This window comes from Hemitrygon akajei, chromosome 6, assembly GCF_048418815.1.
Source record: "Hemitrygon akajei chromosome 6, sHemAka1.3, whole genome shotgun sequence".
NCBI classification, from domain to species: domain Eukaryota; kingdom Metazoa; phylum Chordata; class Chondrichthyes; order Myliobatiformes; family Dasyatidae; genus Hemitrygon; species Hemitrygon akajei.
The window spans coordinates 128,981,970-128,997,794 of NC_133129.1; the positions used below are offsets into that span (position 1 = coordinate 128,981,970).

The 15,825-nt window shown below is 41.2% G+C and overlaps 1 protein-coding gene across 3 annotated transcripts in view; it reads left to right on the top strand.

Annotated features, from left to right (window-relative positions):
• Positions 1 to 2,483: 2,483 nt before the first annotated feature.
• mrpl23 (mitochondrial ribosomal protein L23) overlaps positions 2,484 to 15,825 on the top strand; it is a 65,273-nt gene continuing 51,931 nt past the window's right edge. The window contains exon 1 of one of the 3 annotated variants that reach the window (XM_073049241.1): positions 2,484 to 2,567. In XM_073049241.1, coding sequence (XP_072905342.1) covers positions 2,551 to 2,567 — 17 coding nt within the window. In that variant the 5' untranslated portion in view covers positions 2,484 to 2,550. Of the gene's footprint in view, positions 2,568 to 3,435; positions 3,471 to 15,825 lie in introns of those variants that run through there. The other 2 variants (XM_073049244.1, XM_073049240.1) reach the window with 2 other exon arrangements.

The window sequence follows — 15,825 nt, forward strand, 5'->3', positions numbered from 1 at the left end:
TGGTTGAGAGAGAGATTGACACCTGCGATCCCGTGAGGAAGTATAAAGGAGGGTCTGGGGGGGACGATCCCTCCAGACGCACCAAGGAGACACGATAGCGATCCCGTCGTAGCGGGAAGCCATTTTGAAGGAAGCCACGTGCGTTAGATTCCGAATCGGGAGTCTGTGGCTGGAGTCACGGACAATCACTTTTAACTAACAACAGGAAAGCCTGCTCTCCTGATTCCACGGCTTTGCTTCGTAAGGACCTGGGCAAGTGTTCCTTTTCTCACCAATCTCTCTCTCTCTCTCCAACACAGGAAACTCAGCAGTTCCCAAAAGGCTGAAGCCTGCCGACTTTTGAATGACTGTTATATTTTTCCAAATGGACAAGATATTATCCCCTAGACAACGATAGAGCTTATTTCTGATTGATCATTACTATACCTGCACTTTAGATTGAGTATTGACGACTTATGGTATCTGAATGTTTGTATTAACCTTCCTTTTGTGTCCCTTTATAAATAAAAACGTTTAAAAATGGTACCATCAGACTTCAGTGGACCTCTCTATCTTTGCTGGTAAGTGATCCAGTTACGGGATACGTAACAATACCAATACTACCTCCGCAAAATCCTGCAAATTCACTTGTTGAATAAGTGAATCATCACTAAAGTTCACTAATAAACAATAGATTCTAATAGTAATCCAATCTCAATCCCAAGACTTTTCTTAAAAATCTGAGTATTAAAGCCATTATTTGATTCCGTTAGCTTGTTGACAAACCATATTGCACACATGCCTGACACCAAAACTTCAAAACCTACTTTTTTCTGATGCAGGAAGAGATTACTTGCCCTGATAGAGGAAAAGATTCAAGGATGTTCTCAGAGCCTCTTTGAAGAATTCCAATATGCCCACCACCTCCTGGGAGTTGCTAATCCATAAAAGTTCAAAGGAACGCTTAGTATGTTATTGGGAACATTGAGCCATTGCATGCACACAGAAACTCTGTGTAGTACAGGAAAGAAACATACCACCTCAGAAAATTTTCTCCTCACCACTCTGATCTTGGCCCCTGTTTGGAGGAAACTGTAGCCCCAGATCACTTCAGAACTGGGCAGTCCAGAGGCACAAGTGGCCGACAGCACCAGAGACTGGGGTTCAGTTCTGAACTTGGATTTTTCAAGTTCTCCTTATGTCCACGTGGATTTCCTTCCTGTGTTCTGAAAGACCAATGGGTTGGTCAGCTATTTGGCCATTGTGAATTGCCTCTTGCGTGCAGTTGAATGGAAGATCTTGTGGGGAATTGGTAAGAATTGATGGGAGTGGGAAGAGTGGAACTAATGTAAAGAGGTGGTTGACGATCGGCATGGTTTTGGTAAATTGGTTTATTATTGTTAATTACACCAAGATACAGTGAAAATCTTGTCCTGTACACTGCCCATACAGATCAATTCATTATACAGGGCATTGTTGTAGAACAAGAAGAACTATAACATTGCAGAATAAAATGTGACAGTTATGGAGAAAGTACAGTGCAGGTAGACAATCAGGTGCACGATCATAACAAGATAGATAGTGAGGCCAGGAGACCATCTTATTGCATTAGGAGTCTGTTCAATAATTTTATGACAGGATGATAGAAGCTGTTCTTGAGCCTGGTGGTACATACTTAGTGGGCTTTTCCATCTTCTCCCTGATGGAAGGGGAAAGAAGAGAGAATGTTTGGATTGTGTGGGGTCTTCAGTTATGCTGGTTACTCTACTGAGGTAGCAAGAAATGTAGACAGAGTCCTCAGAGGGCAGGAGAGTGTTGTACTGAGCTGCGTCCGCAGCTCTCTGTGGTTTTTCCTGTAAAGCCGATGTCTAATTCAATTTGCAGTCTCATCTTGAATGCTAAGCGACTGAAGCTTCTTGGTCAGTTTCCCATGTGGACGTTGTCAAAGGACTTGCACTGCCTTTCCTTCATCAACTTTCTTGGTAAGCTCCTTGAAAAATTACATGACATTATGTTACTAAGCTCTTTCCTGTATTGTAACTCATTGAAATTGCAAATATGTAGATGGAGTTAGAACATAGTCTGTCCACATGATCTTCACTCTCAACTTGGTGTGTCGAAAGGCCCGTTTCTCTGCTGTATCTCTCTTTATGACTTTATGAGAACTCACAAAACTGCAGAAGTACCAAGGGACTGCCAAAGAGAAAAGCAAGAGTACCTTTAGGAGGACTGTCGCAGTTTAAGAAGATTGTAACGTCCACTTTCTCAAGAAAAATAAGTGCTGACCTTGCCAGTCCAGAAAAGGGGAGAATGAAGAAAAAGAGAGCTGAAAGGTCAGAGGGAGAAAGGGGGAAGGTTAACAAAAGGAATGTGTAGAATAATTAAATTAGGGTCAGGAAGAGGAGAGTTGCTCACGGAGAGTAAAAGAGGAATGTACTGCCTGGCTATGACGCCAGGGTTCGCTGTGGGGCCGCGATCCGTTTGTCCGGCCTTGCCGCCAGCTGGTGCCGCCAGGGTTCGCTGTGGGGCCGCGGTGCGGAGCGTTGCGCGGCGAGGTCGGTGCTGCCTGCGATGGCGCGGAGAGTGATGTGAGTGAACGGGGCGGGTTTGGGGGTGGATTCAGTGACTGCCGTGGATGCCGGATTTAAGTGGCGATCGGCGTTCGCTTCCCGGCCCGTCGTGGCCGATTCGGGTGGGGAGGGTTAAATTAGAGGAAGGCAACTCTCCGGTCTCCCGGCGGGGAGGGGGCGGCCTTCCCCAACCCATCGTTCTCCCTCTCCCGCCCCCCCCCAACTGCAACACTATAATATGCATTTTATATTTTTACTACCCCAGTCTGCACACCCGTTACCCGTGTAACTCCATCCCCCCCCCCCCCCAACACCGTACAAACCTCTCCCTCTCCTCCGTGCAACTCCCTTCCCTCACCCATACGAACTCCTCTTTCCCCCTTCTAGCCCTCTCCATCCTCCTGATCATTTACCCTCTTGTTCAACGTGCTGCTCCATGCAACCCCTCCCTCCGGCTTCAGGTTAGTTATCCTAATTGAGTTTTTCGTGTTTCTCAAAAACTCAGTTTGAATAACCTATTATAAATATTGTGATTGCACACTACGCCCTCAAGACCTGTATAGGTCGGGCAACATCTATGGGAGGAAAGCTCTTGATGATGCTTTGAGTCACGACACAGAGTTTTGACCCAAGACGTCTTTTTCTCTCACGGATGCTGTCTGACCTGCAGCTGATTTCAGATGCTGCAATGTGGAGCTGTGTTCTTCTGCTCTGCTGCTGAGTCCACTCGCCTTTGAGCCCAAACAACACAGCACCCAGGTGCTGAGGAGTTACTGGCAATTCTAGAATCACTTCATTTGAAAAGCAAGAAATGGCAGATGCTGAAAGTAAGAAGTAAAAGCAGAAAACATTGGAGATTCCCGACAGGTCAGACAGCATCTCTGAAGGGGGAACACGCAAAATGCTGGAAGGACTCAGCAGGTCAGGGAGCGTCTGTGGGATCTGGAGATTTTTTCCTGTTGGTGAAGGGAGAAACAGTTAATGTTTCAGACCAATGACCATCAGAAATGGAAAACTGAATTACAGTACTTTAATGTTTTACCATTCAGTTGAATATTAAACTACTGGATAAAGTTGTGTGTAAATATTTGAATTATTTTAAAGGCAACACGAGTGAATCTGCAGATGCTGGAAATAAATAAAAAAACACAAAATGCTGGCAGAACTCAACAGGCCAGACAGCATCTATGGGAGGAGGTAATGGTCTCAGCCCAAAATGTTGACAGCGCTTCTCCCTATAGATGCTGCCTGGCCTGCTGTGTTCCACCAGCATTTTGTGTGTTGTTGTTAGGATTTCAGAGGTAATTTTCCATCTCAAAAGTCTACTTGTAGAATGAACTAACAGCAGACTTGGGTCTTGGTCTCTAGAGAAGCTAATCCAGGGGCTTCTATCTCAACTTACTTTGATTTTCGACCTTTGGGCTTCTGCCTCTGGACTCTCCGACCTCTGAACTTCAACCTTTGCCTTCATCCTCCGGACTGCGCCAACCTCAGGATATCACCGACCATGGGACTCTGATCTCCAAGCTTGCATGAATCTCCAACCCCAGTGACCTCGAGGTCACTGAACCTTGTGCCTCCCAGCCGTACAGACCCTCAGCTCAGGACCCATTGACCCAAGGGTAACTGGTCTCCATCCTCAGTGCCTGCTGACCCCCCCAGGATCACCGTGGAGTGCACCGACCTGGACTGACTACTGCCTCCTGCCCTGCCTCTTCATTTACTACCTCTGACCTCCAACTCCCCCTCATCCTTGTCCTTAGATCCTCACCTGATGCCTAAATCCCCTCGCTGTCCCCAAAATCATTCCTACAAACCTTAAAAAAAAGCAGCTTGGTCTGAGCCTTGATGGACGTTACAGCTTGGTGCTATTTTGACCAAGAGATGTTCATATTTCCCTTCCTTTTGTGACATAAGTGTATGGCGAAGATATAACTGTAGTGGTCATAGTTCAGGAGCTTTCAAATGAAACAAAAATTGACTTGTTGCCATGGCAAATGAAAAAGCTTTCAAATGTAGGAAAGTATCAGTGGACTTGCTAGGCACTAAGAAGAGTGTGAGATCAAAATCTGAAGTTTTAGAAATGTATTTCAAAGAGCAAATAATGATGTAGCACTATAGGACCTTGGGGTGCATATTCACAGAACCCTAAAAGAAGTACAGCAGAAAGCAAGATTAATGTGTGGTTCAGCTGCCATAAAGGACACCTTCCTTTTGTTAATCAAGACTTGAAAGAGTGGGAGGGTGGCTGTTGAGGGTGAATGGAGCAATGTCAGAGGTAGGGTGGCTGCCTGGAATGCACTGCCGGGGGTAATGTTCAAGGCAGACACATGTTTACAGCCCATTACGCCACTGGCGTTTAGGGTAGTAATGAAAGTTTGCCATCTCTCTCTGTCAATGCAGTCGCACATTGACATAGAAAGATTCTTCATTGCTGTTTCCGTAACGATTTTTTCTAACCAGTCAGGGTTGTTAGCCCTGAGCTGGACACCTGAACCTGGAGGACTGGTGGAACACTCTTAGTCTGGCCTCTACCCTTTGACCTGTTTGGCATGTGAGGTCCTACTAAGGCCCTGACTCCAGCTAACAGCTCTCCAGGTCTTTGAGGCACACAAGCTTCTAAGCTGTATGAAAAGTTTGTGATCCTCTTGGAGGCCAGATACATTAGGGACTTCTAAAATATTCTTTGGTAGGGATGTGGATGTAAGAAAAATGGAAGGCTAAGGGCCTGTGTAGAAGGGAAGAGTTAGATAGATGATGGAGTAGATTTGTATAGGTCAGCACAACATTGTGGGTCAAAAGGCCAGTACTGAATCAGAATCAGGTTTATTATCAATGGCGTGTGTTGTGAAATTTGTTAACTTAGCAGCAGCAGTTCAATGCAGTACATAATATAGAAGAAAAAGAAAAGCAATTAAAAAGTAAGTAAATCAATTACAGTATATGTATATTGAATAGATTAAAATCGTGCAAAAACAGAAATAATTTATATTAAAAAAGTGAGGTAGTGTTCAGTGCAATTAGGAATCGGATGGCAGAGGGGAAGAAGCTGTTCCTGAATCATTGAGTGTGTGCCTTCAGGCTTCTGTACGTCTTACCTGATGGTAACAGTGAGAAAAGGGCATGCCCTGGGTGCTGGAGATCCTTAATAATGGACGCTGCTTTTCTGAGACGCTGCTCCTTAAAGATATCCTGAGTACTTTGTAGGCTAGTATCTAAGATGGAGCCGACTAAATTTTAAACCCTCTGCAGCTTCTTCCGGTCCTGTGTAGTAGCTCCCCCCCCCCACATATCAGACAGTGATGCAACCTGTCAGAATGCTCTCCATGGTACATCTAAAGAAGTTTTTGAGTGTATCTGTTGATAGACCAAATCTCTTCAAACTCCTAATGAAGTCTTGCTTTCTTTATAACTGCATCGATATGTTGGGACCAGGTTTAAGTCCTCAGAGATTTTGACACACAGGAACTTGAAACTGCTCACTCTCTCCATTTCTGATCCCTCTATGAGGATTGGTTCATGTTTCCTCGTCTTCCTGTTTCTAAAGTCTACAATCAGCTTTTTCAGCTCACTGACATTGAGTGCCAGGTTCTGTGCTCTATTATTCTATATTCTATGTAAGTTGTTAACTTCTGTGCATGTGATATTTGCAAATTTCATTGAATTTTTATTGTGATTCTAAATCCACCCTTTCTGAAATCAAAGATTTTGAGATTTTAAATTCAATCTTTTTCCTGATACAACTTATCTAGGTTCTTACTGTTTTCTTAAAAATGTATTTCTTTGATTTTAGCCTATAAACTTTTGTTTGTAAGTTTATTAAGTAGTGTATATGTGCATTTCCAACAGTGCTGACCTTGATCATTTCCTGCATGCTACCCGCCCAAAGACTTGGGGGTCAAATTCCATTTAGTGCTGATTGTGCCAAGGATATCTCTCCACTGCTGAGAACTCCCCCACTATCTTGATATTGTCAGATTGCTTGTCCGGTGGTCAGTCATAGATGAGCCGCAATTTTCAGTAGTTACATATCAAAACTTGAAACTTGAAATTCACTTCTGTCTGTTCCGTATGTTGCAATCAGTTTCATTTTAACCACCAGCATTTGTCAACCACCTTCCCTCCCCAGCCCACTATGACCCCTTTCTTTGGTGTGCTATGATTCTAAAGTGTTTGACAATCTTTATCACAAATGATTTCTATCTTCTGTCCTCCATGCTGCATATATTCAGTTCAAACAAAACAAAATATCCGACATATGAGAAATCTGCAGATGCTGGAGATCCAAAGCAACACACACAAAATGGTGGATGAACTCAGCAAGCCAAGCAGCATCTGTGGAAAAGAGTAAACAGTTGACGTTTCGGGCCAACGCCCTTCCCAGCCTATCTCAGAATGTATCCCAGCTATTTTGCTAGCTTATGTTTGGCTATTATCTTGAGTAATGGGAAATGTAGAGAGATAAGTAGAGATTGGAGTTCTGAATTGAGATCCCTAACTTAAATCTGAGGCTAAAATTTTTCTTGCACAACCAAAATTTTTGTGCTTGTATTAGTCTCCAAAAGGTCAAAGTTAAGTTATGTTCAAAGTCTTTCATACCCTTTCCTTTTGGAACCTCCTGCAGCCTAATAGTCTTCAGATCAGCATGACTCTCTCTTTAATCTTTCATTCCTCTTTCACTTCCGACTTCTCTCAGTTTTGCATTTCCTAATCCTCCCTGTCTCTCCACACTTTCTGACTTTCCTCTTTTTAAGGTTCTCCTTCCTCCATAAAAGCCTTTTCAACAAAGACTTTTAGTTTTCTTTCCTATTAGATAGTTAGAACGTTTTTGGCATTAGCACTTATAGCAAATAACTTCAGCAACTGTCTTCAGCCACTAGTCTTCAGATTCAAATATGAGTTGTGAAATAAATCTAAAATGCAGCTCTGAACAATGGGTTTCTAAGAACTGTGAACCACAGTTAATTGGAAGACCAGATAATGCTGATTTAAATTTATTTGGGTGTCTGTTGTGTGGGTGCAAAAGGGGAAGTGTAAAGTTTGTGTCTTGTTCAAAGGAAGCATTGTGGATGAAATGTAAAATGTAAAAAGTAATGTAAAAGTGTCATAAAATGTCATGCAGCGTTGGGATGAGTAGACCTCTTGCTCTGAAATGGTTTTTCTCTTCGTTGCTGGCATTCCCAGCAGTTGCCCATGAACCATCCTGCATCTCCTGGGCCATACTGTCCCACATATTCCTCGGGCACTTTGCTTTTAGCAAAATGTATATATCTTTAGCATGCATATAGTGAATTTCAACCATTTCCCCAAGCTTTTGCCAGAATTCTGAATTCCCATGCGGATATGAGGTCAGCTCTGATAAAATGGGGGTGAAGGACTTATGAATGGTCATAATCAGGGTCAAGGGCTGGCTTAGGTCTTCAGTGTTCTTTACCTGACGTTGCCTGACCTCAATAGGTGCCAACCTGATATACATCTGGGTAAAACTTCTCCCTGAAATATCTCAACACTAATTCCTGCACCAGGCAAAACATAAATGACAGATATGAGTTAAACAGTACACACTTAAAATCCAGAGTATGTACTCTGCAATCTGCCGTTTATGTGTGTCTGAACTCATGATGTTTGCAGTATTCCTTTGCATCTAACTATTACACTAAAGTACACACACACATACTCACAGACAGACAGACATACTATATTGATCCAGAGGGAAATTGGGTTTCGTTACAGTCGCACCAACCAAGAATAGTGTAGAAATATAGCAATATAAAATCATAAATAATTAACTAATAATAAGTAAGTAATGCCAAGTAGAAATTAGTCCAGGACCAGCCTAGTGGCTCAGGGTGTCTGAGGCTACATCCACACTAGACTGGATAATTTTGAAAACGCCGGTTTCACATAAAAACGATAGGCGTTCACACTATGCATTTTTGAAAATATCTCTATCCACACTGAAATAGAGATTTTGGCGAATCTCCTCCTCCTGTGCATGCGCAGGACACATCTACCGAAAACAAGTGACATGTTTGGTGTCGAATCTTGCCATAAAAGTGCGAGTTTGTGTAGTTACAGACTAGAAAAACTTAAAACGACAGACAGCTGTTGGCTTTCGCGCAGGAGAACTTAAGAGTGATAAAAACATACTAGAGTGTACGGTGGCAACCGACAGGGAGTTCATGGACAGATTGACCCAGCTGACGACGAACATTGGAAAAACTGACTAACTCTGTTGCATTAATAAAGCACCTTGTTAAATGTGAAAAACATGTCTGCATCAGTGTTATCTTGTATTTCCGTACAGTGTTACATTAGGCTGTTACACATCTATTGTCAGAGAAGTACTTGCATAAATAGGTAAACCACCTTCATACGAGCAAGGACAGAAAACAGGGCAAAGTGAGTATACTTACTTATTCAGTAAGTTATGGTGACAGTATTTGGTGAGTACATTTCTAACTCTTCTGGCTTCAGTCTCTTTGCTGTCTGTTCTGAAATTGTTAGGTTGCGTTCAAGAAAACAATGAAATAGATAGATAGATACTTTATTCATCCCCATGGGGAAATTCAACATTTTTTCCAATGTCCCATACACTTATTGTAGCAAAACTAATTGCATACAATACTTAACTCAGTAAAAATATGATATGTATCTAAAATCACCCTCTCAAAAAGCATTAATAATAGCTTTTAAAAAGTTCTTAAGTAGTTTACTTAAATACATTGAGTCCTAACCCCGGCACTTTAACATACCTTACTCCTGGTGGTTGAATTGTAAAGCCGATTGGCATTGGGGAGTATTGATCTCTTCGTCCTGTCTGAGGAGCATTGCATCGATAGCAACCTGTCGCTGTCAATAGCGCGCTGCCGTCTGATAGCGTTTTCAAAAGTCTTTGGTTACCCCGTCCACACTGATCTGCCCAAGCAGCGTTTTCAAAAATACCCACCCTGGAAAGCGTTTCTGAAAAGCTGCGGTTTCGGGGGACGAAAATGCCATTTTAGTGTGGTCGGAGGGTAAAAACGAAGAGAAAAAGCTTCGGTTACAGTGTGGATGTAGCCTGACACTCCGAGGGAGGAGTTGTAAAGTTTGACGGCCACAGGCAGGAATGACTTCCTGTCACGCTCAGTGTTGCATCTCAGTGGAATGAGTCTCTGGCTGAATGTACTCCTGTGCCTCACCAGTACATTATGGAGTGGATGGGAGACATTGTCCAAGATGGCATGCAACTTGGATAGCATCCTCTTTTCAGACACCACCGTCAGAGAGTCCAGTTCCACCCCCACGACATCACTGGCTTTACGAATGAGTTTGTTGATTCTGTTGTGTCTGCTACCCTCAGCCTGCTGCCCCAGCACACAACAGCAAACATCATAGCACTGGCCACCACAGACTCATAGACCATCCTCAGCATCGTCCGGCAGATGTTAAAGGACCTCAGTCTCCTCAGGAAATAGAGATGGCTCTGACCCTTTTTGTAGACAGCCTCAGTGTTCTTTGACCAGTCCAGTTTATTGTCAATTCGTATCCCCAGGTATTTGTAATCCTCCACCATGTCCACACTAACCCCTTGGATGTTTGTCTACAGTTCTCGGAACAAGTATACATTCTCCCACTGGTGTCCCGAACTTTCAGTAACCACCCTTCACAACTGGCGGCCCTGCCTTACCAAATTAACGCAGAAAGTTTAGTCTCTTACATAAACGCATGCACGTGCACATACAACTTTTATGTCTACCAGTTCAGCTGTCCGCTGTGTTTTTGATACCTAGCGATCCCGTAGCCACTGACCTGTACAGGTCCAAGTATGAGTGCTAACTTAAAAAATACTCACCCACTTAAACTGCTCAGATCACTGGCCACTCAGTGGGTCACAAAGGCATCCCAGACCTAATCCTCCCTGTCTCTGCACATTTTCTGACCTTCCTTTTTTAAGGTTCTCTTTCCCCTAAAAAAAAACTTTTTCAGCAAAGACTTTTAGTTTTCTCTCCTATTAGATAGCATTGATTATTGTTCAATGATGTTTATCATGAGACAATTTTCCATATGCTCATATTATACAAATTCAAGTTAGATGAAATGGTGGAGCAACTAAGTAAGTGTTGATTTACAAGGATGCTGATGATGTCTGAGTCTGTTTAAGGTAGGGCCACTTAACTGTTGACAGATGGATTCAAAGATGATGAACGTGTGGGTTAGGAACTGTGTTCCAAAAATGAAAGTTAGTGAATCTGCAATTAATAGAAGATTTACTTGAAGTGCAGTTCGCGGTAAACAAAGGGTTAAATTTGTTTGCAATCTGCTTTAGCTTGAGTCAGTGGTTAGTGTAGGGTGAGATCTGGTCATTGGTAGAGATTAGCGTGTTGGACAAGGAATGAACATTGTGGCTTTGCTGTTCTGATACTGAATTTGAATTTCTTGTTGATTCAAGCCTCGATTCCTAATATGTAGTTTGATAGGGGAATGAGTTGTTAGCTGTGGAAAGTGCGGAGAGATAAGAATGAATTAAATTTCTCAGAAAACAGATCACTAACACAGGTCTAATAATTGAACTTGTTGAGCTGACATTGCATATTTTTTACTTGTTCACATGATGTGAGCATCACTGGCACTTACTGTCTTCCTTGAACAGGGTTATGAATCAACCATTTTCTTAAAGATCTAGAGTAAAGTGGTTGGGCAAAATGGGTGAGGATAGCGGATTTCCTTTTTTGAAAGAAATTGGTGACTCAGATGGTTTTTACAGCAGTTTATTAATTTCAAGGTCATCATCATCATTGTCATTATGTGCCATGTTGTATGACGTGACTGATCATGTTCCTCTGTCTGTCTTTAGTCTGAGAAGTTCTAATCAGCTCTTCAAAACTTTTGCTTGTCCATCCCTTGATGTAACACGTGTCGTGCCCTGTTGACCACAACTTTTTCTTCCATCAATTTTTTTCCTATCACTGCAAGTTGTTCCAGCTTCTCTTTTTGCAGAACATGTCCCAGAAATTCCAGCTGTCGTATCTTGGTTGATATCTGCTCTCTTCTTATTACGGCTTTTCGTAACAGTTCGTCATTTGTTACTCTGTTCTTTCTTGAAATTTTCATCATTCTTTTCAAAAACTACATTTCTGCACTGTCGAGTCTTCCCTTATTTTGCTTTGATATTGGCCAACGTTAGCTTCCATATGTTAGTGTGTAATGAATGTACAAGCACAACACTCTTGAGTTTCATAGCCATAGAAATTGTTATTCTTTAATACCTTGCTTGAGCATACATTTAGCAATCGCAATCCTCCCATTTTCAACATCAGCCCTATTGTCAGATAGTGCTCCCTAAGTAATTGAATTATTTCATTGCCCACTTTAAATTCATGTTTCTGTATTTTTTCTTTGTATTGGGAACAAAGAACAGGAATGAGAGTTCAAATGAACAAAGTGATTTTGTCTAGATTAAGAGGGGTGTCAGACTGGGTTGAGTTCTCTTGCCCATCCTACCATTTATAGTGAGAAGTTTCTAAACGAAATTAGCTGTATTCCGGGCATGATAATTGATGGATACAATTTGAACAACCTACGATGAGCAGACATACATAATGCTGACAGCTACTTCTAAAGAGAAGCTCCAAGAAGTACTAGCTAAAGTCATCGAAGAAAGTGCAAAGAAGACTACAAGAAGACCGAATATATGGTTGTCACAAAGAATAAAGAAATTTCATGGCACTGGTACTGAATCCGGCATATTTTTAAGTTTCCAGATTTAATTAGTTAAGTTTAAATTCCCCAGCTGCCATTGTGAGATTCAAACACTTATTTAAAAGTTAGTCAAGAAAGTTTACCACTACATTCCTCATCTCTATGCTAGTTGATGCAACCATACAGATATGCTAGTTGACCCTGTGGTTAGTTATGTTGTTTAGCAAGGAGTATAGTTGCAATAGGGGGGTTCTGCTCATGTTAAAAGAATCCAAGACTACTTTTTTTTTGTTTGAAAGTTGGGTTTCTATTTATTATAAAATGTAATGCCCATGTACAGGATATGTATGAATGAGTCATAAGCACAGGACAAAAACAGGCCCCTTGGCCCATCTAGTACATGCTGAAATAATTTAAATTGCCTACACCCATTGACTTGTACTGGAATTGTAGCCCTTCTCATCCCTACCATCCATGTAGCCATCCAAACTTCTTATAAGTGTTGAAATCGAGCTCAGGCGCACCACTTCTGCTGGTTGCTCATTCCACACTCTTATGACCCTCTGAAGAAGTTTCCCCTCGTGTTCCCTTTAAACTTCTCACCTTTTACCCCCTAATCATGACCTCTGATTGAGGATATATGTTCTCTAATTCTGGTGAAATGGCATGGATTGCTGTGATTTTACAGGCTGATGATATGAAGGAATTATTAAAGCAGGGACAATGTTTTTACTGTTCTAATATTTAGAAGTATTGTTGCTTCTAGAATTTTGAACTTTTAGGAGTTGTGTTTTTGTGCAATAGAAATGTATAAAAGTTTAACTTTTCTGCAGCAGTTATTGTCACAAGTATTGCATTAATTATCTAAGGCTGTGGTTTTATACAAAATGTTAAATACGTAGCCTGTAATTCAGAATTAATTGAATGAATATTAGTTTAGTGGGGTGCCCCTGAAGAGTTTGCGCACAAATTTCACTGGCTTTACATGATACCAAGGCAATTTTTACAAATGTTAATTGAAGTTAATTTTGTGCTGTCAGTTTTTCCAATCATGTTGCCTTCAACTCCAACCCACTCCTTCAACGCTTTAAGGTGAAAAATGGATATTGAAGTTAATAATTAAACAAAACTCTAACTTTTTAAAAGAATCCAGATGGTGAGAGGCCATTGCTGCAAGTGGAATCTTGCCAAAAAAAGCTTTCCATCTGCCAACTGTTCTGAATTAAACTGTGTATGAACTGAACATACTGGCCTCAGTCTGTATAGTAAAGGGAATTGGTTTAGTGCTCCTTTTTAACAGATACATAATGTTCATTAAGACTGTTAATAGATAGGTATTGATGGCAGTGATCTGAGGCAGAAGGAATAGTAGAAGCTAATTTATAGTAACTTTTGAAAAGGATTTGGGATACACTTGGAAAAGGTTGGAAAGAAAGAAAGCATGACACCCCTCAAGCCTGCTTTGCTATTCAGCAAGATCAGAGCTAATATGGTTGTAACTATGTTTTCCACATTTCCATCTGTCAAGAGTAGTTTTCCACCCTCTTGCTTTCAAGAATTTTATTTGAACCTTTGACATTATTCCAAGACTCTGCTTATACTGCCCATTGAGGGAGAGAATTCCAAAGATTCATGAATCACAGAGAGAAAATTTTAACACATCTTTCACATCTTTATCATAAACGTGTCACCTCTGTCTTCAAACTGTGACTCCTAGATCTTAGATTAATCTTCAAGAGGAACCATCCTCTCCATATACACCTTGTTAAGAACCCTTGGAATCTTTCATAGTTCACTGAATATAGAACAGTACAGCACAGGAACAAACCCCTCAGTCCACCGTATCACCAGTCTTATAGCCAGTCTAATCCAATTAGCCTGTAGGTGCTCCATGTCCCTCTATTCCTGACTTGTTCATGTGATTTCTAAATGCCTCTTAAATATTGCTCTGTTTTCTGTTTGTACCATCTCCTTGGGTCAGCATGTTTCAGGGTCCTACCATTCTGTTTACATATCTTTAAATTTTTATCTTTGCACTTAAACCCCCTTGTATATAGTATTTATAGTTGCTTCTCTTCTAGATGCTAGCCAATAAAAGCTTAACCTGTCCAATCTTCCTCCTATGACAACCTACTGTTTTCAGGTATCAGTAGAATAAAACTCCTCAATTGTTTCTGATGCGTCCAACATCCTTCCCTAGATAAGGACAATAGTATCAGTATTCCAAATGAGGGAATGGGGTAAATTATGTAGTTATTTGCTTGAAAAGGCCAATGCTGGTATGATGACCTGAATATTTATTTATTTATTGAGATGCAGTGTGGAATAGGCCATTCTGTCTCTTTGAGCCACAGCGTACAGCAATCCCCCAGTTTAATCCTGGCCTAATCATGGGGCAATTTACAATGACCAATTAACCAACCAGCCGGTTTGTCTTTGGACTTTGGGTGGAAACCAGGGCACTGGGAGGGAACCCACGCTGTCACGGAGAGAATGTACAATCTCCTTACAGGCAGCGGTGGGAATTGAACCCGGGTTGCCTATGCTACCGTGCCACCTTATCTTAACTGTGTCTAACTACATCTTACTACATCTTAAGCTAAAATCTGAAATTTTAGTGCTGTGTAAAAAAATCAATATCCAGCTTCTCAATGTATGGAAAGTGGAGAAAGAGATCATTGTTTTCTTTGTAAGAGATTACTATTGTTCTTATTGTTTTTATAAAATCTCTACCCGCAGCGTTAAATACTTTTGCTGCCTAAGCAAACCCCAAAGCTGTAATCAGCTTTAAAAACTTACTGTAAGCCATCTTCAATTAAACTAATTACCAGTTTACCTTCCCCTGTGGTTACTAAAGGAATAATGAGAAACAAAGTGTTGGATTTTGATGTTTGAATCTATGGTTCTTTCAGAAGTTGGGAAAGAGGATCAAAACTTGTTGCTTCATAATCATTTTATTAAGCATTGATAGAACACAGTAACATTGAAATGGACAGTAACAGCAGAAGCTAGTAGCAGAAGGCAGAACAAAGACTTAAAATGACTAATAGACTAAGATAGCATTGTTCTGTGGTTCGTTAATTTTATATTTGATAGGTAAGCAAAATTAAATTCAGATTCATAGGTAAGAGTCAACCAATGAGATACCTCCTATTCAAGTAATGCAGCACCAAGAGGAGCATCCAGACTTTACAGAATTATACCAACGTAACCACTAGAGGACACGTTGAACAATTGCATATACAGGTACATACCGTGCCACTAGGAAACATGTTAAATTGTTAAATGCATATACAAACTACATAAAATATAAGCAGACGATTAATTGTTAAACCGCAAAAAACAACTTAAACATTCGGATCCAACAATAGGTAAACTAATTGGTGGGAAACAGTGAAGGAATTGACAGCTAGGGGTTGGATTGAGAAATTCTAGACAAGGAGACGAAATTGAAGTTTTTCTCAGTGAGGGGGCAGTAAGTGGCACCTGATACACTTGCTTCATTGGCTGAGAAGTTGTGAAGGGTGGGCAAAGTAGGAAAAATGGGAGAGATAAGGCATATGTATATTTTATCAGGAGTAGGATGTGATGTGGA